The sequence below is a fragment of the Pygocentrus nattereri genome, chromosome 13, assembly GCF_015220715.1.
Source record: "Pygocentrus nattereri isolate fPygNat1 chromosome 13, fPygNat1.pri, whole genome shotgun sequence".
Lineage (NCBI taxonomy): Eukaryota > Metazoa > Chordata > Actinopteri > Characiformes > Serrasalmidae > Pygocentrus > Pygocentrus nattereri.
This window is the reverse complement of record NC_051223.1, coordinates 23,280,346-23,306,287: the sequence shown is the minus strand read 5'-3', so window position 1 is coordinate 23,306,287 and position 25,942 is coordinate 23,280,346. Positions and strand designations below refer to the sequence as shown.

The window sequence follows — 25,942 nt, the reverse complement described above, 5'->3', positions numbered from 1 at the left end:
GAAGCTGCTGGTGCAATAATGTACGGACTACCATCTATGACATCATATGGCATTGTGCCGACTTTTTTAAAATTGAAAGCATGTCTCCCAAAAAGAATGAAAGCTGTGTTAAGGTAAAAAAATGGACAAAGTAAATAATGGAAAATCAAACATATTATATTTAGCTGTTGAGGCTTCTGTGCAATTTTCTGTTACAGGCATGTTTTCTGCTTTATTCCCTGATGCTCAAAAATGAATAACAAATCAATAATTAAATACATAAAACTTAGTCGCTGACTTTTGTACAGTGCTGTATAAAGCCATTGTGCAGCCATACCTTAAAAAAAAAAAAGAAGATATAGCTAATAAATTAATCATTTTATGACCTATTTATGTCTTGAATGAAGGCAAGATCAGCCAGTCAAGCAGAAAAACAGATTCCTTAGTGCTGTAGGTCAAAAATCAATTAAATGATTTTTCCGCAGAGCACAGTTTTTGTTCTCTGACGCTAATGGTGCAGAAACCCTTCATCAAAACATGTGCAGTGACTGCATGTGCAAAGATGGGGACCAAAGATGAGCAGAACTCATTCTCTGCTGTAACATCATACAAATACTTGAAATTTTTGCAGCATGGGCTAAAATGCCAGGCTCCGATCTTCCCTCCAAAAACCTCACCGGGTCATTCAGAAACGGCACCAAGGCAAAGTTCCTTGGTCGCCATGGATACAGCTGGACACACGTGAGAGAGTATACAATATTCGTTCAATCTGGCAAACCCAATTAAATTAGATTTGCTCTTTTAGGGGGAAAAACTGAAGAGCTCTAGTGAGACATCCAAAAAGATTCATAAGACTCTGTAGGTTGATTATTGAACAACTTGGGTCATTTGTGAAAATGCATATGCAGCGCTTCGCCCTCATTAGAGTTAGCCCCAAGTAAATTCTCCTTTCTCTTTACAGCTATAGCTCCCAAAATCTCAGTTCAGCTAGAGGAGACCATGGTGTTTCACTTATTATATGTAGACCTTGTCACTTTGACTTCATCAGTCTGTCATTAGTGACTCATTATGAAACAGTTTGTGCCTAATGTGCGATCTGTCAACAGCAGCCTGCCACGGCTCTCAGGCCCTGTAAAAGGCCGTTTGCTGCTGACATGTCCCGGCATGGGGCAGGGAGGGCCGAGGCATGACTGCAGGGAGGTGGCCCTCGGGCGAACTGCTGTCTGAGCAGGAGTAAGACTGAAAAAAAACCTCTTTGTGTTAAATAAGCCCCCGATGCTTGGGCGCTGGCATCTGTTGTAAGCACTAGCAGACTGAATCATTATTGCAGCTCTATGCATGTCTCTGCACATCTCTTAACAACCAAACAGTGTACTCCCTCCTATTAAACCAAACCTATGATCGATAGACAAAGTTACGAAGAGAAAGAGGATGACTTAATGTTAAGAAATATGTAAGAAAAGGGTAAAGATAATGAGGTAGGAGAGGAAGGGAAAACAGTGTGAATTGGATTCTTGATGGAGTCAGTGAGCTGGGGAATGAGATGGAATAGTGAGGAAAATTAAGTTTTTCCTCACCAAGTAGCTGCTGGAGGGTCATACCGACCGGAGTCCTATTACTTTTCTTTATGGGCAGCAGTAAAAACCAATTAACTGAACAGCTGGAGACAGCAGAGACGTAGGAGGAGGATGGCCATGGAGAGTGTCTGTGGTGACTGGATTTGTTGTTACATGACACAATCATCTGCTATGCAGAATAAACAGACTGGCTCAAAATATCAATGATTACAGGCTTAATTAATTAAGGCCATGTATCATGGGGAAAAAAAAAATCATCAGAATTAATTGAAGAATTTTGAGTGGTATGGTAATAGTCAAAACATATCCTAAATGGAAATATGCATACAGTCACCTATTCAGTCTAGAGCATTTTAGCCTTACTCAACACTCCTTAAAATACATATCCATCAGCTCAGATCTCCAGGCAGCAGACACAATGTAACAGGCAGAGAGGCTGAGCATGTGAGTGGTGCAGTGTGCGGCAGCCTTTCAGAAAGTTAGAGTGTCAGTGGTCTTGCTCTGTCTTGCTCTGAAATCATTCCAGCATCAGTCTGTCCCGTAAGCCAGGCAGTCCCCCCCCGCCACCCCTACACTGACTACTTGTGTGCCATGAGAGACGCAGCACTAATTGCTACAGCTCACACACCAGAGCCACATATACACAGCATCTGTCCAGCAGTCCTACATACTGGAAATTCTCAAAGATCACAAAAAAAGCTCTACAGACACTACAAAGAGTCAGTCTTGTGTCATCCATTTAGCTGTAAGAATGATAAAGAAGAGCAAGTTAAAAGCATGTGCATTTGTTTTTCCTTAGATTTCTAGGTTGGGCTGTCACTTCAAGCCTAAACCTTCTGGGAAAAGCATGTGTAGTACAAATTGTTTTAGTTTTTCATTTAATAGCAGCCAAAAATGAGAGAGTTCATGAAATAAAGTGTGTTGTGTCCATACATTGAAGATAAAATCGTGGGTGATAAACACTAAGCGGGGAACTGAAGTGTCTGGCACTCCACTCCACTCATATTCTCTGACTGCAAGCAGAGTGTGCTTCACTGTTGACTGTGAACGGGGGTCTTGGTGAATGGGTGTGGCATCATGATGCTGCTTGTCAGCCATCACAATGTAGAGTCAGTGTTATTGCAGTGCAGAGAATGATCCACCACCCAAATAGCACCTGCTCTGTGAGGGTCCATGGGTGGTCTTGACCACTGAAGAACAGGGTAAAAGGGGGCTAACAAAGTATGCAGAGAAACTGATGGACTACAGTCTGTAATTGTAGAACTACAAATTGTATTTACATAGTTGGTGGAGCTAATATGGACAATGAGCATAGAAACAAGGATAATGTAAACATGCCATTAACACCTTTAAACAGTTACACAGTTTTACATGAGCGGTAGAGTAACATATCATCACTGTCCAATGAAAATCATGCATCTCCATTTTTGATGATTTTTAGTTTTCTACATCATTTCAGTACACCAGGTGTCCTTTATGTTGTGTACAAATTTCATGATGATTGGACAAACAGAAATGCTCTCACTTGGAACAAAATGCCTTTACACTGACTGACACTGAAAAGCAATAACGCTTTTGTCTTCTCCTGTAAAGTGCATATTTTGGAGAGGCTTGTTTTTCATTGGACAGCGACGATATTCTTCTATTTTCTGGAAATCTCTGGTACTCAGCAGGGATTGCAGTGTCTGCATGCATTTGTTCCAAGCCAATTTCACAGATGCACTCTGCTCTTTAACAAACAAACAATCAAACAAAAAAACCCCCAAAAAACACAGGAATCCTGAGCTCAGCAGTTTGTCACCAAGACACAATATAACCCAAAGTCCAACAGCCAGTGAGGTGTTTACAACAGCAACTCACACATCATTTTATTGGTATAAGTATCTCTTTTCTGCATTGGTGCATGTATCTTGCCAAAGTAACTGCAGACTGACACCTCTGAATAGCATAAAATCAATTTGAGAAGTTCAGTTTTTCATAACAAAGTGCTGTGCAATGCTTCACAAAATCATCTCCCCCTGCCGAGACTCAAATAGGAGAAGATTCTATTTCTATATGGCATAATCTCTTGTGTGAATGTGAAACAGCTGCAGCTTAAATTATTGCAATTGCTTACTGATGGCATGCTGCAGATGTTCTGTTGTTTATGTGTGTATGAACAGCCAAAAATCAAGACGCAGCAAGCCCATGGCCAACAATGAAGCGCAGACTGTCGTGGTATAGGAGATCCTGAATAATTCATTTCTGGCTGTCTGCCTCAATACTCACCCTGACTTAGTGAACTCTTAACAGTGAGAAGCGTTTTTTTGACGAGTTCCTTGCCTCATTCCGAGCACAAAGCCCGGTTCTCGCCATTTGTCACTGTTAAACTTTGGGAGAAACTCCCTTAGCTCCCAAGGCTGATGTCTGGCCCGATGACAACTCATTTTAATGTATCAAACTCAAAAGGAGAGATGACCTTTAGGATTCTATTGCAATCCAAGCAGGAGACAGAAGGACAAAAGGACAAGAGGATAATGAAGGCTACTTGCCGGATCTTTCCACTTAAAGGATCCCTAAAGATGGCTTTTGCATGTGCAGCTTTATATTTCAGCATGAACATCTGGCATCTATTGCGAATTTCACATTTGCTTCTAGACGACAGATTCTAAACTTAGAGCTGCCATGGAACACATTTAATTTAGATTAGCGTTAGTCATTGTGAACTGAAATCCCGTGCACTACAAGTTAATTGGTACATTCAGAAGTGCTTTCCTTGCTTCAGATGCCACGCTCTTGATGGTTAAGCTGCAAGTCTTGCTGGCAGGCAGTGTGGGATGTTATTACAATCTGCACAGTAGTCAAGATTATTGAATACTTGTCGCTTCTTGAGGGCCTCTTCAAGACTATCTGGTAGTAAAGACGCAATAATTTAAAAACAAATAGAAATAATTGAATTTAAATAGAGAAAGAAAGTTTGACACAGTGTAATATAATTTAAAACTGTATCCATCTTTAAAGCTATAGCCCACTATCAATTATCAAAACTAGGTATCTGAGTGCATCCTATGAGAGTCTCATGGGATGGGGGGGGGGGGGGTTGCTATGCTAACTAATTTTTATGAAGTCAAGCCACAACAACCAAATCTATTGTTCTTGTCAGTATTTACTGTACTCACACTTTGCCTTTTTTGCAGCTTCCATTCTTTTTCAGGTGACTTCAATTCAGTTTCCCAAAGAAATATGCAGTTATATTTTTCCACACCTCCAAAGTTAAATGGTAATAGTTGGTTACATTTTCTGCTTCCCATTATCCAAGTAATCCCAAACACATTCAGTGATGTTGAGGTCTGGACACTGGGGTGTTCAGTCCATTGTTATGAGAACAGTGACTTATTTGTTTAATTTTGCTCATTTTCAAATTTTTTTATCTATTGTTTTTAATTCACAGCAACTATCTTATCTTAAATACAAATCAACTGAGAAATATCTTGTAAAATTTGGATAACCTGTTCTTCTAGCTGCTCTGCGATGGACTGGTGACCTGTCCAGGGTGTGTCCTGCCTTTCGCTCAATGACCGCTAGGATAGGCTCCAGCACCCCCCCCAACGATGTTAAATTAAATCCAAACTAAGTGGAATAAATGGGAAATAACATATGACGAGTGCATGAAGTTGCAATGTCAACTGGGGGCAAAATTATCTTGTTAAACTTCATCCAATGACAAATCTAGAGAATAAAATGACACCAGTAAGGACTTTGTGAGTGGGCAGAGGAGATGGATATAAATGAGAAGAGGAAACACAAAAGGAGAATATGAGAGCAGGGAAAGCAGCCAGGCTTATGAGGGGGTTGTCAGCAAAAAGCTCTCTTTGTTGGCAGTAGTCCCTGTTCAGTTGCCGGTCTCACTGTGCTACACTATCATTAGCTGGAGAATAGAGTCCAGAATCCACGGCAAACTGCCTCACTCTCAAAGACGGAGAAATAGCTTTGAGTTGAGCACCGAGTACTTTCAATGAAATAGCTTCTAAATCCTTGTATTAACTGTGTGTATTACCTGTGGGTCCATATCACAGAAGATCAAATTTTCTTTCCTTTTTTGGTGTCATATGTAAACACATTAAAATTTCAAAATGTACTCCCACTCCTCAGGCCACAAAGCTGCAAAACCAGCTCCTTTTAAATGTACTGTTGTATTATTAAATGTAGTATTTAGCCCCACCCATTCACACTGATGTTATAAAGAATGTTTCAGGTTGAACTGGTTTTGAAAAGAGGGACAACATAGGCTAGTCAATCAGAACAGAAGTCATTTAAATGCATTCCTATGCACAAGGTTGCGGTGCCGCTGGTCAAATTACATTTTGTGGATTTTGTAAGTGAAAATAATTTAGCACATACTCTACACACTACTACAGATTTTAATGAACAATTACTGTTCATTTGCTGAATTTAACATAATGGAAAAAAAGAATAAAACATGCAGTGTGGCCTGTGCAAAAACACCACTCAGCACAGCCCTTTCCACACTCTCCATCATATTGTCAGGACTCAGAGCCTCCTACCTCCCTCCTACCCCATGTCTCGGACCACGTGGATGAAACGTGTGTTGTTAACCATCAATTGATTCCAAGTTAAGTTTTAGTGCCAATTTATTCTGATGCAAAAAAGGGTAATTAAAATCATAGGATTCTTGCAAAATGCAAAAAAGATAACAGTCAAAAAGATTAAAAAGCATTCTTGCAGAAGGTTAAAGAAAAATGAAAAACCAAACTTTAGTCGGTGGTTCTGTTGAGGAAGGAGAAGGCCCTCTTCATTTATTAAGTTTCAGGTGACTAGTCGGCTCCTGGATCGCCAAAATGCAAAGATTCAACACATTATATCAATTTTTATAATGTTTTTCAAATATGGTTAGTACTCCTCCCTGGGGCACTCTCTTCACTCCTCCTCTCCAACTATCCTAAGGTTTCCATTGGCTATCATTATATTTGCTATGTTAAATTTACTTTTTGACACCTCTATGCTTTGTCTGACTAGGACCATTTTTACGACTCTCCATATTGGGCCTTTTTAATCATTTAAGAGTTACAACCCATTCCTGCTCGATGCTCATCTGTTTCCTCACTAAAAGCTAGCTTATTTTTAATAAAAAGGCCATCTTTCTTACAGCTCATATCTGCTCATCTCTCAAGGCTTTCTAGTGCTTTAAGAATGCCTGATACAGACCCACTCTCGGCTAGAAGCTTGAGGTCTGTTTTCCTACCTAAGACAGCCTGGGCCTTAGTTACAATGACTATACTCTATTTTAATAATTTCTAAATGAATAATTGCTGCAAACCTTTTAATGATATTAAGGATATATTTTATCAATAATTTTGACAATACCATCAAGTTTAGGTTTATGAGCACACACAAACGCATGCATGTACACACACACACACACACACACACACACACACACACACACACACACACACACACACACACACACACACACACACCTCCTGGTAGCTTTCTAGATAACATTATCTCTGTTTTTATCTCTGTTCCCTGTCATTAATCTGCCTCCCTCATGTGGTACATGGGTAAAGTAACGTAAAGTTATATTGTCCAACTTGGTGAACAATCTAGCTTGTAGATTAGATAATGTTAGGCTAACATTAACATTATTTTCCCCAAGACTTGTAGGTCTGTGTTAAATTAACTTAATTCATAATTTCATCTTTCCATATCTGCCCGTTTACTTCTGCAAACTTCTGCAAAGAGCTAAAAGCACTGTCCTCCCTTTTGGAACCAGCCAAACGGTTAGAAGGGTGTAGGGAGAATAAACTCAGCACTATGATTGTTTGTACTCTTATTTATCTTTTGTTTTTCAGGACGCTAGATACTGCTGCCTGTTGCTGTTAGATTTTAGTACTGTATGTGCACAATTTAACTCGCAAGCATCACCAGCATTTTATGTAGTTTCGAGTGACAAAACATGCCAATGTACTTGAATGTCAAAATGTATACTTGCCACGCAAAATCCATAGGGGTTGAAATGTATTATTATTGGTACATGAACCCAAACAGTGGGTCTCAAGGAATGTGGATCTCAAGGAAACATTAAATTATTCTATATTTTACATTATGTCCCTTTAGTCCCTTTTCAACCCTTAAAATCCCAAGCTTATTATATAGTGCATATTATTTCAAGTAACTACAGAGATTGAGCTATTCTTAGGTTATAAAAGTGGCCATTTAAGGGATTAAAGGAAAGCTTCCTAATAGTATATGAGATCAACTGGCTGACAACCAATTAGACTTGGCTGACTGAAGGGTCTGTCTCTATCCATCCATTTCCCATATACTATTTAATTTGAACAGACTTCAAATGGAGCAATACCAAATTACATCCAGGAACTAAGGGGAAATGGACATATGAGTCATGAGGAGCGGGTGCATTTAGAGCTCTGACAGCAGTGAGGGAGGTCACACACTGAATGCCATGCAGTATGTTTAAACCAGCCACACGAGGCTCGTTTGTTGTGTGCTGATACTAAAACTTGCCCAATAAAAGCAGTATGAGCACACAAATCAATGAAAAAGTTGTCCCTGACAGTGGCCTAAGCCTTCACTGCTGTATATTACTGCTCACACTCCACTATGCCTAAGAATATTATAATAAACTAAAGATCTCTGCACATGAACACAGAACAGATCTTTTGTAGCTGTAAACATTTAATATTACCACATCGGTAACTCACAAATTTTCCTTTCTAGAGACTGATGCTATTGATGGGGTAGTCACACACCCATAGTGCTGCCTTCTGTTTAGCTCTCCGCCATATTCACGAAGGCTTGATTACATACTGTGTGCCTGCAATTATTATTCATGATAAAGGCTTACAGCCAGAGGCCACTCTGACCAAGACACAGTAGCGCAAGTATGTTTGTGACAGGACCTGCAGTAGCTCAGTATTATCAGTATTAGAAGTTTGCTTTGGGAAAAAAGACATATGACATTTCAAAATGATGTTTGATCATTTATTTATTGTACTCAGGAAGAGCAGAATGTTTAGATGACACAAGGCTACTGTACTAAATAAAAAAAAAAATTTAAAAAAAGATTTGTGAGGGAACTGAAAGTAATTCTTCTATGGCACTGTGCACAGAAACCTTTTTTTGTAAAAAGCGTGACAAAAAAAAAAATACTACATTCTTTAAGCCATTTCACATTATTAAATCAATGAAGATTATTAAATCAATTAAAACATACTTTTAACTAACTAAAAAAACTAAAATAAAGTGCACTTGTGCACTGAAAAGAGCACAAATATTAAATCTGCATAGCTTCTTTGCTCTAGCATTGCCACTCATCTCATTTTAAATACAAGTTGGGCAGATTCTGAGTGTTTTCTGAAGAATTTTCACTAGAGCTCACGGGAAGTAAATATAAGGTTTGCTCTGCTAGCTCTTCAACATGTCATTTACTAACTCAGCCTGCTTACATTTACATATTTAGAAGACCCTCTTATCTAGAGCAACTGTAGAGCAACTGTATAGCAACTCATCACTGTAGGGAAATGCAGTGTTAGTAGTCTGGCCCAGGAGTCTTAGTGGTACTTCACATTTGTGACAGTCTTGACTGCCTAAATGTGGTTACTCACAGCAGAAATTTTTAAAGCGAACGGATGAAAAAAAAAAAGATATTGCATTGGGTGAAAACTAAGCCTACAGGGTCCTACCTTTGACAAAAGGCAGCCTTGCAGAATATTTTGAACCCTACTGCCTGGCCTTTATTATTTATTTTCCTTTGTTTTGTGTTGTATAACACAACTTGTCATTGTGACTCTCAACTCCACAATTATTCATTCTGAAGTAGCCTACAGTAAAAAATGCAGAGGCACATTGTTAATCCAGCGATTTTACATGAGCCAAACCACAAACTACAAGTACATCTCACAAAAAGCATTTCACATGGTGTGCTGCAGCACGTTTCATCGCTTTGAACGCCATTTTCTATTTATTTTCTCCAGACGTGCATCCTACATGTTTACACTGGACATTTTCCCCTGAACAAACATCTGAAGGCCATGCAAAGGTTTCCCTGCACAGCTATGCCATCAAAAACACAAGCATTAAAAGCTACAGAATTCCCTAAGAAGGTCCAGAAATGCTGAATTCACATTCAATAAGTTTTCACTGTGGTACCAGCCACCATGGACTGTCTGCTACAAAAGTGAAACGGAGTAAGAAAAAAGGTGCAAGAAAGTGCACTGCAGGCACTTATCCACCTAAGAGGAGTTAACAATGGCCTCCATTCTTCTAATGCTTAAGACATGCCCCCTCTCTCAAGCTCTGGCGTTGTGGGGGGACAATAAGTCAGTACACACACAGACACACACACAAAGACACAGTGGCTCAATGGCACCATTGTTCCTTCACTGGTTTAGGCACCAGACACTGAGCAGAAAAACTTTTAACACAGTCAAGTATATATAAAAAAAAATACTCCTATTAGTTCTGAGTATCAGCTGAAGCTGATAATGATATTCTTAGAAGCAGTATCTGTAGAAATAGGTTAAATGCAAATTTGAGATTAATTGTGCATCCTAAAGCGTGGAAGAAACACATTCAGTTACCAACATACTGGTAGAATAGAGATGCATCAATATGGGAACTATTGGGTGCTGATATCTAACATATTTCATGCACATATCTAACTACACTGACACAGATGTTGATAATGATACTGACACAGACATTCATTTAAATTAGAAATTGAGTCTAAATCAATCTGATTTACAATTACTGAGAAATGTATTTATAGGGTTATTTGTAGGGTTATAAATGCAGGGCTTGAAATTTCAGTCAAATCTAAACATTTGTCTGATGCTGATAATTTATATTAAGCAAACATCTGCTGACACAAATACAATTCCAATGTTATCGTGCATCCCTACTGTAGATCTATAGAAAAAGCAAATCAAATTATAACATATACTATCACAGAACAAATAAAATTGGCCTTGGAAAAGCAGTCTTGAGCAGAAGCAGACGCTACAGGCTGGAGATTTTAACAGTGTTCATCCTCCTCCAGCTGTCAGGGCAATGCTCAGGCCCAGCCTTGCGTATTTCACATTATAGCAACTCCTGTCAGGTTTTAATCAGATTCATCGCAGTGACCCGGTGGAACAGCGCCACAGAAAAACGGCTGTTGGACGACCTCCCATAACCCTGGCCTTGGGTTGGAGTTGGCAAGCATTCCATCCTGTCATTGACAACAGCTCCTGCTTGTAGAAGAGTTATTACTACTGCACGGAGCACTGGCAGGACCAAAGACAGCGAACTGTAGCAGATGTGAGTCAATGTCAAAGTGAAGCTCAGAATGCTATGTTTGTAGAGCCAAATGGACTTGATTAAGTTACACCGACTTTAAGATGTTCTGAGCTGCTGAAGGCTTTTTATATAAACCAAGGAATTAACTTTGAGTTTGTTATTTCGTTATTTGGCAATGAGCCAACCTTGAAGCTAGTAGCCACTTTTTTCTGGGGGTTGTTAAGCCTGGGTACCTTTTAAAACATTTCTATACCAATGCTGATACGCTGATACTCACTCATTCTGATCATACCTTCTTTTAAATTACATACCAAAAGTGGGCGCGGTTTTTCAATATTCAGTAGTACTAATATTCAGTAGTGATCTTGTCAGTATCATGAAAGAATGGAATTTCGATTCTCTGTTTGTAAACCTATGAGTTAAAGGTAGTTAAGTACAATTGATACCTTTTCAAGCAATGATTATACCTTTCTGGAGAACCTAAAGGTCAATTCTTTAACCTCCATGAATCTAGAGCAACAAACAACAAACAAACAACCAACACCAACACCAACACCAACACCAACACCAACACCAACACCAACAACAAAAAGCATAACACGTCTGTACAAATGAACCTAAAAGCAGCTCAAAATAGAGCTTTCACGGATACAAGATGAAATGTCTTTCACTAGAGCTTTCATTATCCACTTAGCAGGCTGGCTATACGAAATGTGAAAAAGGTCACATCTTTAGCAACTTGGAATGCTTCAAAGAGAATGCAGTCCCAGAACGCCCTCACTGGGGTTTTAAATGTGGTTCCCATGATTTTTTTTAAAACTCATAATTGAATGGAGGGTTACATAATTCCTGCCTATTGCAATAATCGTCAGATCTTTTGAACATTCTTTTTGTGCTGAAGTATTAAAAGCACTGAGTGGCAGACTCTAACCACCGTTACGACACTTGCACAGCTGGGACACAAGAATAAAAGTTTAAAGACTCAGTTCTGGATTTTTTAAATAATGAAATGTGCAATTCGCCAACAGTGCTCTGAACTGCATAATGGGCTGACCCCTGGAGACTCGCAGGCCTGTAGTGGTATTCACCAAGAGATTCTCACACCATCTAAGCTCAGATATGGGGATTTGGAGGCCCAGAGGGATGCACTGCAGCTGCAGCTCACACCATCTAGAGACTGTTAGCTATTGTGGTACTGTGTCAATTGGGGGGGGGCAGAACCGGATCTTAGAAAGCACGCTTAGAAAGCACATATTGGGCCATATCAAATACCTTTTCCCTGGCCATAGCTTCCGACCTAACTTACGACCAGAGAAGATTTTTTTTGTGATTCTACTTCTAGCACCTGCTTCTCATTCAAAGCAAATATTCTACATAATCTGGCGACAACAAAGCCCCTGACTAAACCCAGGTCTCATAGGGCAGCATGAGAGAGAAATCTCATTCTGAATGCAGCAAGATACAAAAGAGAAGTGAAGTATCCCATTACACACGCTTATGCCTGTGAATGAGCAAGAAGCCGAGGAGCCAATCCTGTATTTGTTCAAAGCAAGACTGAAACAAAGACCCTTTTTCAGTCCCATTCTTTACCAAGAGGAGTTGTGATATGACTAAAAGAACACACCTTACTGTTCTCCCAGAATCAACATTTGCACAACAGAAAATATACTGTCTTGATATTAATCCACTAAGAAAATCTACAGAAGATGCATAGTTAGTTCATCAAACTCAACTGAAAACCTCATGAACTAATAGCAATGTTAAATTACAAGTGAAAAAGACCTATAATTGAATATGCAAATACATGTAAAATTATGCATACCTTACACTCTCTCCTTATATAATTAATGGGCACCACTGCTGGACAATAAGTTCCTTTAAACTGTAAAAGATTAAAACAAAATATTCATAGCTTCACATGCTCCTTTCACTGATGGCAGCACCATTAAGCACCCATTCAAACTGTAGACAGCAAAGCTGAATCCCATTTGTTTACACAGGTCCAATTAAATGGATCCATTAAGGCAAACTAAAATAGAGAAAACTAAGTGAGGTGCTCAGCAAAGGAACAATCAACTAAGCGGTACACTTTAATGTCTAAGCCCACCAATCCACAACATTAGTACAATCTTTGGGGCCATTCTGATTGTATTGTGTGCTAAGCAGGGTGATTAATGCACTGAAACAGGACTGCAGTGTCCCAAGGGAGCTGACTGACACAAATTTGCTTCTGTAGCTCCCGACCTACAGTTCTGTCTCAGTGCTATGATGTCTACAAAATGGGTTTAGTGTTGGTGAAGTCTGAAGACTGATGATTTGGATAAAGCTAAATGTCACATCACAAGGGGTTGTTAAAACAAGAGAACTGCGAGAAAGTAATAATTTCAGGATTTTACAGCACCCCTTTTCAGTGCTTTATTATACAGGCACATTATTGAACATAAAATGAAGCAAGAAACATTTATGTGCAACATAAACATCATATTGTAATAGAGAAGCAGAAGACAGGCACACACGCACGCACACACACAAATGTAATGCTAACTCAAGTAAATCCTGTCACAATGTCTGCATTTTATACACAATTCTGTATCAGCAGTGGTAGAAATGAGCAGGGCAAATACTGGATATCAGCACTGGCCCACAATTCCCACATCGATGCATTGCTATAAAACAGCTCTTTATCCAAATATATAAATAGAGGGTGTGGTACTGTACAACAAAAAGAAAAGCCACACACAAAAGAAATAATCTAAGAAGTTGAATGTCTCTCATTTGAAGTCAAAGAAAAAAAAAAAATCAAACAGTGCTTTAGACCATAAAGACTGATAAATATAGGCTACCAAAAATAAATCTTGCTAGTAGTAATGATATACTTCAACACAAAGCCTGTCCCTCAGGCTCATGATAAGTACATCTTGATATTCAGTGCTAATGGACATTCTAGCCATATAGTAGTGACAAGCTGGATACTAATTAAGTGACAAATGAAGAGATGAAAAGGCAGAAAAAAAAGGAATCTTGGAAGCATTTATGATTTATTCTTTTTGTAGATATGTCCATCATCCAATCCTCTCCTGGTCATTTTTTCTGGGTGATGAAACAAACACATGCTATGTCATGCATTTTAATGAGACAGAAGACATCTCAGCCTATGATCTGAAAACTCACAGTGCCGGTGAAAATGGGGCAAATGATGGATAAGCAGATGCATGCATGCACGTCACAGCGGCTGTATATCATCTGTGGAGAACAACAAAACCTCATATCTCTATAAAAAAATGTAAGAAAATATCAGAAAGAAAACATGTGAATGAATTTTAATGTAGGCTAATGTAAGGAGTAAGCCAGTCTGTTACTACATTAGTGCCTGACTGCAATTTTGTGACTTAATTGCAATTAATTAAGATGAGCGCAACGCAATTATTTTCCACAGTTGTTGGCTTTCATAACATGTTTGCTTCATAAACTGAATGTAAATTGGATTGAACAAATGCATGGATATAACAGAAAACAAAAACATATATTTAAGACATCATGGATCTTAAGAAAGCAAAAGCAAAAAAACTTTACTTCTACCTGGTGCTATAACAGCATTAGATGGTTGTGGTGAGTGAAGCTTATCTGATGTTGATCTACATTTGTCAGCAGTTAGGACATCGACAGCTAGTAAGCAAAAGAGCTAAGCAGGCAATCTGGTCACTTAACTCTTGTACTTCGACAGCTGTATGCATTGAACTAAAAGAGACGAATTGTTAACTGCAGTTCTTTATATGGCAATTAATTGGTCTATTGGTCTGCAGACAAATGGCACTTCAATGGCACTTTCCTTTCACATGGTGAAAGAAAAATTAGGTCATGACAGGCTGAAACAATTATTCATCTTTTACAGATCAGTTTTTCGTTCACAATTTCAGAGGCTACGTTAACAACTCAACCTGAAGAGGGCAGCAACTTCACTCAGTGTCCCATCTATATGAGCAGAGTAAAAGTGAAAGAAAAAGTACAATTACGGCCGAAAGTTATAAAAGAAGTAAATATTTTCTTAAAATGATGAAAAACGCAGTGAAACAGCAGGCAAGTTTTCCACAAAAGCACAGTGCTACCTTCGACCACTGGATAACACGCTGGTATTGATTCTGAAGCAGCCAACAGTCAATAAACAGTAACTTTCCCTCCAGAAGTGCATTTCCCGAATGCATCGTTGAACAACCACAATAGTATACCATGTATTATGACAGTCCCTCTATCATTTTGAACACACTCTCCATGGTTAACATAGTGGTTGCTCAGCAACGCCTTTAAAAATCAAGTCCTGGTTGTTATTCTAGAAAAACAAACTAACATTGCCCCCTGATGACTATCAGGGATTTGCCAGAAAAAGTGAACGTTAACCTTACAAACATCTCTATGGGCTGACTTAACCAAAGTGGTACTTGCTTTTTTCTATAATGCTTATTCCAGCTCTGGGTGAACAGAGTTACAGCTCATCACAATATACACTTAAAAACCAATCAATCAATTATTAGTCGATCTATTCACATGAACAACAGTGAGCACAGTGCTGGTCAGTCACTTTGATTTCTTTTTGACGAATCTGAAAAATGAACTCTTAAAAATGCACATTTTAACTGCAAAAATAACAGATGCTCTGAATCAGTAATCAAAACAAAGGCATAACTGAGCTCTAGCTCTTTATGAAGCCTGGCAAGAGTGCACCTGTGGGCAACGACAGCAGCACTCCAACACTGTGTGTGTGAGCCTGTGTGTGCATGCAATACTGAAACAGTGTGAGTCTTAGCAATCTGTCTAGCAAGCTTGGATGAGCAATCGATTAGATAAAAGCCCATGCTGAGCAAGGGAGGCAGCCTTAGCCATTTCTCCAGTGAAGGGAAGGTGTTGAACTGAAAGAAAATTGATTCATTCAAGTTAACTGATTTAAGGGGAAAAAAAACCAAAAAAACAAAAAAAAACAACAATCTCTGCATTATTCAATGGTCCTATCTGGCACATCAAAGCAAAGAGGCTTAGAATACACAAAAAAATCCCTGAAATTTCGCAGCAGTGTAGATACCTTGCTTCTGTACAGAAGAAGAGAATGCTAAAAAGACACTGGAAGACCAGGCAGTGAGCTGTAAACATAAGCTCTCACAAAACTATGGCTTAGTCAAGAGTGGCAAAACTGAGAAGTCAATAGAGCACCACAGGAATGAGTAAACATCTTGCCTAACTCCAACGTCCGATTTCATTTTAAGAAGCCAAAAGCCTCAAAACCAGAAAAGCCTATGGGTTTAACCAAAGCATGCTCACCTTTCACTGGGCTTTTTGCTGTGAAAATGAACCAGGCGAAAATGGCTTAACGAAACAAGAGGACAAAACCAATACAAGAGAGAAAGAGCATGTCGGAGGGGGGAAAAACAGCACCACATTTTCCATCTTCCTCTACAAGTGAAAAAGCACATGAATTATGGATGTGAGCAAGCCAACAACACGAGAATTTGATCCCTGACCAGGCAGCTCTTGGCTCCCTGTGGAGCCAACCCCCTGCTGCTTCCTTTTCACATTGCCACCATCCATTCCACACTACCCACTCCAAAGAGCTGAGTCCGAGCTGCAGCCAAACACACTCACCCTCAACCTGTCAGCCACGGAGGCCACTGGCCAGAGGATATGGAACACTGCTCCATTCCTCAAAACAGACCACCCTCCTGTTCAGACTAGATTAGATTCTGTCAAACAGTTCTTATGCCCCATACTTAATCTACAAAATGCTGTTTTAATGGCCCCTTTGGAGCTATACTTCATCTGTCAAATGAATTTTATCACAATAATGGTCATGACTCAAGGTGGGCCTGTGGCATCCATATGGCTGATGAAGCATACTTAAAAAGAAAGAAGCTCCTCTGGGAAGCGCCTTAAATCATGTGTATACAACCACAACACATCTGGAATCAACATGGCAAGGCAGTTGCTGCAAGCACACTGACCTCCAACTCACCTTCTAGATGATAAAATGATTCCCATGACTTTCACTCGAACCCACAAGGATTTAATAAGCAGCATAAATAGATTGAGCTCTACTCTGGAAAATGTGTTCTATAGCATGAAACATATTCCGTGCCAAGGCCATACTGAAATTTGCCTAACAACGTGACACAGCTTCAGCTTTTACTGGACTGAAACAATGACAAAAACAAGAAGCATTCCAACCTAAATACAGGAATTTATTATGAAAAAGAGTAATCTAATAGTAGATAAAGATTAAAATTAAGATGATATCACAGGATGTGATATGAGGGAACAGTCGTTATTGTAAAAATAAAGAAAGAAAAAACAGGTGGTGCACGAGCAAGGCACTGCAAGGCATGACACAAAAAAGAAACGTCAAACTCTTCTTAAGACAGAAATTCCTCAATAGAAAAAAGCAATGCATAACAAAACTCTGTCCTTGCGGCCACATATCTGGCGAATTAAGAGCTCAGAAGAAGAGAGGCCTTCTGAAGTGAAGAGGACAGTGGGTTTCATTCATGCTAAACTAAATTTAAATTGAGCATTCCATATTAAATTGCCCGTAAGAGAGAAAAATTATATTGCCTCATCATAAAAGTTACAGTCCTTTATGCAGGAAGTAGGTTAAGATGCTCTTGCTGAAATCACATCTACGTTCCTTTGTAAACTGTGACCATCCATACTACAAATTACCTTGGGCTCTCACACAAGTACACCCATTATTCATACTAGTTGTTTTTCTAATATAACATTTCACTAGCGTGCATATTCACAGCCTTCGAACCACAATGAACAAAAATGATGTCATGAATCTTTCTGTAAACCACATCATGTTGACCGAAGCATCTCCAGTTTCTAGAAAACAGTACCACTGGCCTCAGTGAACAAACCTCTGCCTTGGCTTTCAGGGCTTTTTCAAGGCTTAGCTTACAAATGCAGGAAAGCAGGAGAACGTTACATTAGACAGGATGAAGGTTCAGCATTGCTCACTCATTCAATCCAGTACTTTTGAAAAGCACCTTCAGTTTCAAGCAAACAAAACACTCCCAAACATTCAGATGCCAGTCATAACCACTGGACAATACAAGCCAAAAACTATATGTTTGTAATTATGTGTGAGCCTGCTTAAATCCACATCATTTCTCAAATTGAGGGTAGAGGGAAGGGAAATTGTATTCATGCAGTGCAAATTCATATGGTTCCAGTGTTTTGGGCTGCTGATTAAGTTTTTCGAGAGATAGATCGCAGCCTTGAGAATGGTGCCCACCGGCAACACTTTTTAATTATCACAGAGTTATCGAGAGCATCAATAGAGCACTCAATGAGCAGTGTTCATCAGAACTCGGCCCTGCATTCATTGGATTCCTCAGTCAAATGAGAGTCCTTAATAGTCTCATCTAAAAAGCAGCAGAAGGTCCTTTATTTCTCTCTCTTTCAATAAGGATTGGCTGTAATTACTGAGTTGGAGATGAAGCATGCCAAGAAATGCAATTTCTTGCAATTACATTTTTAACATAAGAGCAGCATTTTTGTTTAAAACTGTCCACTGTATTCTCTTCAACTGGATAGCTGTACAAATACATGTATTTTTAATAGGCCAGTGAGCAATTACTTTATACACAGGATAATGTAATTAGGTTAGACTTCCCATTAGCCTGCTCACTACACTAGACTTCATACGGAAGAACTTGGAAAACATCCTAAGAGCCACATTCCTCACAGAACAAACTCTAATTTGCATTTCCTTTTCCAAAAATTAGTAAATCAAATAAAACAACAATGCCAAAACTAAAATTAAATTAAACACCCAAGCCAAAAACTGGGTAATTACATAAGGAGATGCCTTTGCTACAGTGATGGCTGCAGTCCAGATAAATGTATTTAGAGTGCCTCTTGACACTTGGTGGCACAGAATCGTGCACTACAACTGAGTTAATTGTTTCGACTGTGGCGGATTATCACAAGGGAAATGCGCATAAAATGGATGGGTTTAAAAAGATGAGATGTAAGGCTGAAAATGAAAGAGTTCATACACCACACAAAGCGCCTGGATCAGGCTCTCTTTCAACTCCACACAACCACATACTATCTCTCCAATCAGTCAGATGGAGCTCGAGTCAATAATTCAACTGCATCTAATGATCTAATCTAATGCAACCGCAGCAACACACGTCCACACAGAAGAGTTCATAACAAGTGAAGCGCTCGAAACGCTCTGGCTCGTCTTTACAGCAGCCGCTGTAGAACGTAACCTACACTCGAGGATCTCTGGGTAGTTTGGTCAAAGATCCCCCCCCCCCCCCCAACTTTATGAAATTCAACAGCATTTTACCCTCAAACGACTCCGCAAAGCCGGCAGACCTCTCACTGAAAGCCCGTACAGCTTACCTGAGCAAGTTCCTCAAGTCTGCTATCGAGCAACCATCCAAAAACCGTGCTGCTGCTGCTGCTGGAGGTGAGAGCGATGTTCCTCAGACCCCCGCCTCTGCTCGACTCGCCACAGAGCGAGCACGGCGAGCGGAGCGGAGCCTAGCAGAGAGGGACTGAGCGCCGTCGCTCCACTTCCAGGAACGAAACGAGAGGACACTTCACGCATGCGTCTCAGTCCGACACGGCTCTGTCTACTCACCAGATAAAAGTCCCCCGTTCAGGAGAGCCTGGGGGACTCCTGTAAACACGCGAGTGCGGGCTAAAAGAAGAAGTTGGCTATGCCGTTCCTCCGCATCCCGCCTCTCTCCGCCATCTTCAGCGGGACTGAGGGGAGGAGGAGGAGGGTTCAAACACACAGCTCGATGTTTACTTCAGCCAGCCAGCCAGCCAGCCAGCCAGCCAGCCCACCTCCCCTCTCTCCTCTCTCCCCTCTCACCCCACTATCTCCCGGCGCATAGCTAAGACTGCGAAAAACTGGACTTTAGCCTTTTCTCCACGTGTGTATTATTATATAAACCGATCAGATAATGTTTATAAAATGAAAGTGCATCTGAAGTGAAAGTATCAGACTTAATTTTCTGGGGTTATTAGTGGGAAAAGCGTCCTTGCAGCAAAAAAATCTTACAGACGTGTAACATTGATGTTCTGAGGGGCAAAATGCAAACCACAACAGCAAACATATAAAAGGTTCAAATCGAGTTTTTAAAAATGTATTTTAGAACATTACATTATAATTTGTTACGAGAATACTTTAAAAAATACATCTTTGAATTAAAAATAAGAACTGAACAAGTGATATGTTTACTCTCTCTCACTAGGCGGGTGTGGCGGGGTTAGAATAAGTTTCTTGCTGACCAAACCAGGTCTGTGATAAACACTAGGTTGCCTCACAGCACTGCAGTAGCTAAACTACTACAGTGTACTATGCATTGGACTGTCATTATGCAAACATATTTCAGTAGAAAAAAAAATAAAATCAATATATATATATTTCTCCTCTCAGTTCTGATTTGAATTTTTGCTGTTAAGAATGAATAGTGGCCCAAAAACTGTTTTAAAAGGCTCATACACAGTTCTCTTATGTCTTATTTTCTTCCGCTGAGGTCCCTTTATATCACTCGGTGGTTTTCATTTTATTTCATCAGTTTAATTTAGCAGACCACTTATTAAATGTATTTACAGAACAGAACTAAACAGGCTGTGATTTTCCTGCCTCACCCAGAAAGCAGGATGAAACACTCCTTATAACGTAAACGTGAGTGGGCGGGGCCAAACCACTGTAGGCGGATACATGTGGGGTTTTTCGTGACATCACAGAAACAATTAGTCCAAAACAGCCTGTTTTTGTGACTTGGTTCTTATTAACATAGACTGCATGCACTGGGACGCGAGCGGTACGCTCTGAAACTTTAGTGGTGGTTAAATGACACAGACTCTCATCTAAAAAGTGAGGTTTTCCATTATATAGGCCCTTTAACGAAGGTCTGATTATAACATACGTTTTGGCGCCATCTTTTGGTTTGGTCGTTTACTACAACCACAATTTCTGATTTGTAAAAGTGAAAAAGCTGATATTTATTGATAGTTGTATTTATCACTGCTTTATCACTGTTTCTATTGTTTTAATGATTATTAAAGTTGGGTTATGATTTTAAATCCTACTACTCTGTTCTCAGTGGGCGTTGCAGACTCCATCTTCTACAAAGGTTAACATGTTGTTCACATTTTGGGTGTGTTATATGTCTACCCACTAGTTGAGGTGGTGGACTGGCATTTTATCACACACAGATCTGAGCCTCAAGTATGAGTAGCTCAGTTATTAAAAGAGAAAAAGGAGTGATCCATAAATGTCAATGAGACGAGGTAGATGTAGTTAAGGCCTCTGTTGAGGCCTTTTCTATTAACCAAAAGAACACATCCTGCAGAAAAAAATGCCACAAGAAGAGTTTATTTTGGCACTTGTCACACATGAAAATATTCAAAGCATTTTTACAGAGCTGGCAGAAATGTGACATAAGACTGAACAACTGGAAACACAAACAAATAGATGTTTGCATGACATGCAACTGACATTATTAATTCCCCCAGTGTCCAACAGTGGTCAGCAGTCTCCTGAGAGCCAGATCCCAAAGACATGGCTTCTTAAGACCAGAGCAGGCATCATCCAAGATGACTGAACATGTCAAGTCAATTAACAGAGAGCAGAAAACACTCCAGATACACTACTATTTGACCAGTTCTCATACTCTGAGAACAGAGCGCATTGACAGCTGATCCTAAATTAGTTTCCACTGTGGAATGTATGGGCAATCACAGAAGCTGCAGCTGTACACAGACCCACACAAGGGTTACAGTTTTTTGTTATTAATTGTGCATAGTGTTAGTGCTCATTAAAATCATTTGTATGACAGTCCATTTAATTATACTAAAGTTGACTGAATGAATGTTTTTTTAATGTTAATGCACCAATAAAACTCAAATACTGATTTGACTTATTTCCAGCACAATTTCAAAGCTGCATCTGTCTTTAATTAATATATGACTATTTTTTTTGAGTATATCTATATCTAGCACACTATGTTTCTGATGTGCCCAAGAATAAACCTCATCCTTGAAAAAGGAAAAGTTTAACAGAGCAGTGGATTCACTTGTAATCATTTGTAAGGAATACTGTTTGCTCTCTGGCACATGCTTTGATGGAAATATTTATAGTGACTCTTGCCAAGTTCACTGATCATTATCCCTCATAAGGGAAGCTTGTGGAGTGTGGGTGATGCAAAGTAAGACTAGCTGCATTTCAATTTCTTATTTACAGTCTTTATGCAACCAATTATTAATTAGTAAATCATCACATTTTATAAAGCCCTTACAATGCATGTTATTTTTCCCAATTAATGTAAAAGCAAAATTGAAGTCACTGCGTTAGCTTTTCTCAAAACCATATTTCATAATTTAGGTGATATGGTATGTACAGAGAACAGCCTCATTTTAAAAACAACAGGCACACTGTATAAGACTGAAACATCACAGGACCTACAGAATAGCTGAAATCCATCAAGTAAAAAACACGATATTGCCACTTACTGGCTGATTAACACACAATCCACACAACAAAGAGAAGTAGCATTAAGACATGTTACAAAATAAAGTGACTCTACCTGAAATCAGTAAAAATAAAATCATTTTCCCCAAAGTTTCCTTACTTTAGACACATCAAGAGATACAGTTTGAAGGCAATACTGATACTAGGAAATCCTTCTGGTTTCCCCGTTCAACAAACAAAACCTATCCTACCGTTTCTATCTTCTAAAAATGACACTTTGAATGGCTTAATGTTGTCACACCAAACCAAGTACACTAAATAAATCAAATGAATTATGGCTATTCCCTATTACGATTCTAATACACTATCCAAAATCACTGCTTAAAATATCAAATACGTAAAACAAAATAAATGTACACTGAGTCTTTTGTAGCTTGCAGTTTTTTAAGGAATGCAGTATAATGTGTTAAACATGAGCGAAGAGTATACTGGGTCCTATTTTAAATTCAGCGGACGTCTGAATGCCTGATTCGGACATATTTTGAGGCATTCATGGTGGATTAATGGCTTTAAAGACCACTACAGGTAAGTCTGAACTCTAGCTAAAAAGAAAGCTCAACATTTCATGACCGTTCTACTCTAATGCAAGTCTAATGCAAGTCACAACACTGAGAAAAGTCCTTTATCAGCAAAATGCTCAAGTCTGAATGCTGGACAGCGTGTCTGTCCAGGAAGTCAAGTGGGTTAACAGTAATCAGCAGCCAAAGGGTTAAAAAAGGAGATATTTTCCTTTCCTCATATACTCACTACAGGATCTATACACCCACATTTAAGAAATAAACCCGCTCACACTAAGATGATGCTGCCATTCTCTATCATGCAGAAAAACTGGGGTGGCTGCACACAATGGCTTTTGAATACGATACATACATTAACATGCACTGCGGCCTCCGCACAGCACTACATAATCACCACATAAAATAAACAACTCCTGCAACCCCTCTAAACTTCACATCACATCATCATCAGAGCAACCTTGGCCTTCCAAAGTGTAAGCAAAGACTAAACGCTATGGACCTAGTAAGCTCTAAAAGCTGTGGGCCAATGTCAGGTATAAGAGTACAGATGAAATAGATTAGAGAAAGCTCCAGGGCTATTGCAGAGTGCATGGATGGTGTCCAGTCCACTCTCCGGCTCTTTTTCTCTCCATCTCTAGAGTCCTTTGGTCAATGTTGAGCAGTTCAGTGCTGGAGGGGGGCCGTGCTGTGTGTGACCTGCTCGATCCACGGCAGGTAGCGGCTAACTCGTGCATACACACCAGGGTAGGAGGGGTCGCCGCATCCATGACCCCAGGAGATAACCCCCGTAAGCACCCAGCGGCCAGCCTCACCCTGGCACACCAGAGGACCCCCACTGTCACCCTGGCAACTGTCGGCATGGCGACGGAGGTCAGAGGTCATGCTGCCAGCACACAACATGCTATGGCTGATGAAACGCTCACCATAGCGCTTCTTACACTGCCATGAGGGGAGGAGAGGGACCCAGGCCTGGAGGAGCATGCCAGGATGCTCAGTGTCTAGGAGAGAAAGTAATAACACTACTTTTCAAAACTTGTATTAATAATTTGCTATGTACAGTTCGGTGTAAAAGTCAGAGACCACCATAAATTATTTTATTTCCAGTCAAAACAACCATTAAGTACAAGTTATTAATTTTGTAGGAAAAAAAAGAAGAAAATATATATTTAACAGATGATTCCACTGGTGCCTCAACAACTGAATCTATTTTCAAAAATTTCAGTATTTCTGTCCACCTTTATTACAGCTTTCAATTTATCAAAGAAATTTGCAGGGATGGTTTTCCACACCTACAAAATTTTAGTTTTAGAAATTGGTTACATTGTCTGTTTATGATGATCCAAGTAAACCCAATTAGGAATTTAGACTCATCAGTTCATACAGTTTTACTCCACATCCCAGATATCCATTTGCAGTATTTTAATGCAAAGTGTCTAATTGTTTACTCTTTTTGTCTGTTTGGGAAAGGACGGGCAGAAACACAATGTTCAAAAAAAATCACAATGAATCCCTCAAAAATTTACGAAGTACTGTTTATCTAATGATGACAGTTTTGGTCTTCTGCCAGGTTAGGACTCACAATTTTCTGTATCATTTCATTCTTTACTGAGCTCTAGTTTTGGAAACTCCTGTTCTTTTTTATTCTAAATTTTTTCCTGTGACTTTCTCCTTCCTTATTCAAGTGAATGATCCTATATCTGATCTCCTGAAAAATTAATAGCTTGTACTTAATAGTTGTTTTGACTGAAAATTATGCGAATGAAGGGATGTCTCTGTATTGGTCTGTTGTGCAGTCCCCTATGCACAATAACAACTTATACAATGGAAAATTAAATTTGATGCACTAGATACCAAAACTATTTTTTGGAAATCTGATTACCGCTTTTAAAATGCTGGGTACACTGGATATTAATTTAGTAGATTTTATTATTTCATTGTATTTAATGTTTTTATATTTTTTTTAATCAGTCATTTTAGAATCATCTACAGCTTGTCAATCCTTATAGGCATAACTAAAATGTCTTAATTAATTTCTTTTTTTTCTAGCTCTCTTACTACAACCCAGTCTCCAAAAATGTTGGGACACTGTACAAAGTGTAAATAAAAAGAGAATGCAATGTTGTGCAGATCATTTCAACTATATATTTAATTGAAATTAGAACATGGCTATTGTGAATTTATTGCCAGCAACACGTTGGAAAAAAAAAGTGGGTCGGGGACAGGGGTAGGTTTAGAGCACTCACCACTTCTTTTAACAACACTCTGTATGTGTTTGGGAATTAAGGAGACCAATTGCTGCAGCTTTGAAAGTGAACTACTTTTCCATTCTTGTTTTATATAGAATTTCAGCTGCTCAATGGTTCAGGGTCACCTAAGTTATAATTTTGATTCATAATGTGGCAAAAGTTTTCAACAGGTGACAGGGCTGGACTGCAGGCTGCCCGGTTTAGCACTCTTTCACTATGGAGCAATGCTGTTGTAATACATGCAGAATGTGGTTTGACACTGTCTTGCTGAAATAATCAAGGCCTGAATGGCAGCCTGGATGGCAGCATATGTTGCTCCAAAACTTCTAGGTATCGTTCAGCATTAATGGTGGCTTCACAGATGTGCAGGTCACCCATGCCATATGCACCAATACACACCCAAACCAACACAGATGCTGGCTTTTGAACCGTGTGCTGATAACAAGCTGTATGGTCTTTAACCTGGAGTATGCAGCTCCCAGGATTTCCAAAAAGAATTTAAAATTTAAAATTCCCAAGTTCTTTGCTATTTTACGTTGAGAAACGGTTCTGTTGAATTGTTGCCCTATTTGCCCGTGTAGTCTATCAGAGAGTGGTGAACCCCTCCCCATCTTCACTTCTGAAAGACTCATCCTTGGGATGTTTATACACCAAATCATGTCACCAATCTTTTGCCATTTAACCACCAGGTGTATTATTTTTCAGCGTTATACAACTTTACAAGTTTTCCATTTCCCCCTTTCAACTTTTTAAAAACGTGTTGCTGGCAGTAAAATAAAA

General features: G+C 39.4%; 2 protein-coding genes across 5 annotated transcripts in view; both read right to left on the bottom strand.

Moving 5' to 3' along the window:
- Positions 1 to 19,663, bottom strand: part of ndst2b (N-deacetylase/N-sulfotransferase (heparan glucosaminyl) 2b) — a 77,629-nt gene extending 57,966 nt beyond the window's left edge. For 2 of the 4 annotated variants that reach the window (XM_017681631.2, XM_017681633.2), the window contains exon 1: positions 19,495 to 19,663. The gene's annotated coding sequence lies outside the window, so the exon portion shown is untranslated. The other 2 variants (XM_017681630.2, XM_017681632.2) reach the window with 1 other exon arrangement.
- Positions 19,664 to 21,227: 1,564 nt separating this feature from the next.
- si:ch73-127m5.1 (neurotrypsin) overlaps positions 21,228 to 25,942 on the bottom strand; it is a 38,193-nt gene continuing 33,478 nt past the window's right edge. The window contains exon 14 of the mRNA XM_017681635.2: positions 21,228 to 23,914. Coding sequence (XP_017537124.1) covers positions 23,580 to 23,914 — 335 coding nt within the window. The 3' untranslated portion in view covers positions 21,228 to 23,579. The remainder of the gene's footprint in view (positions 23,915 to 25,942) is intronic.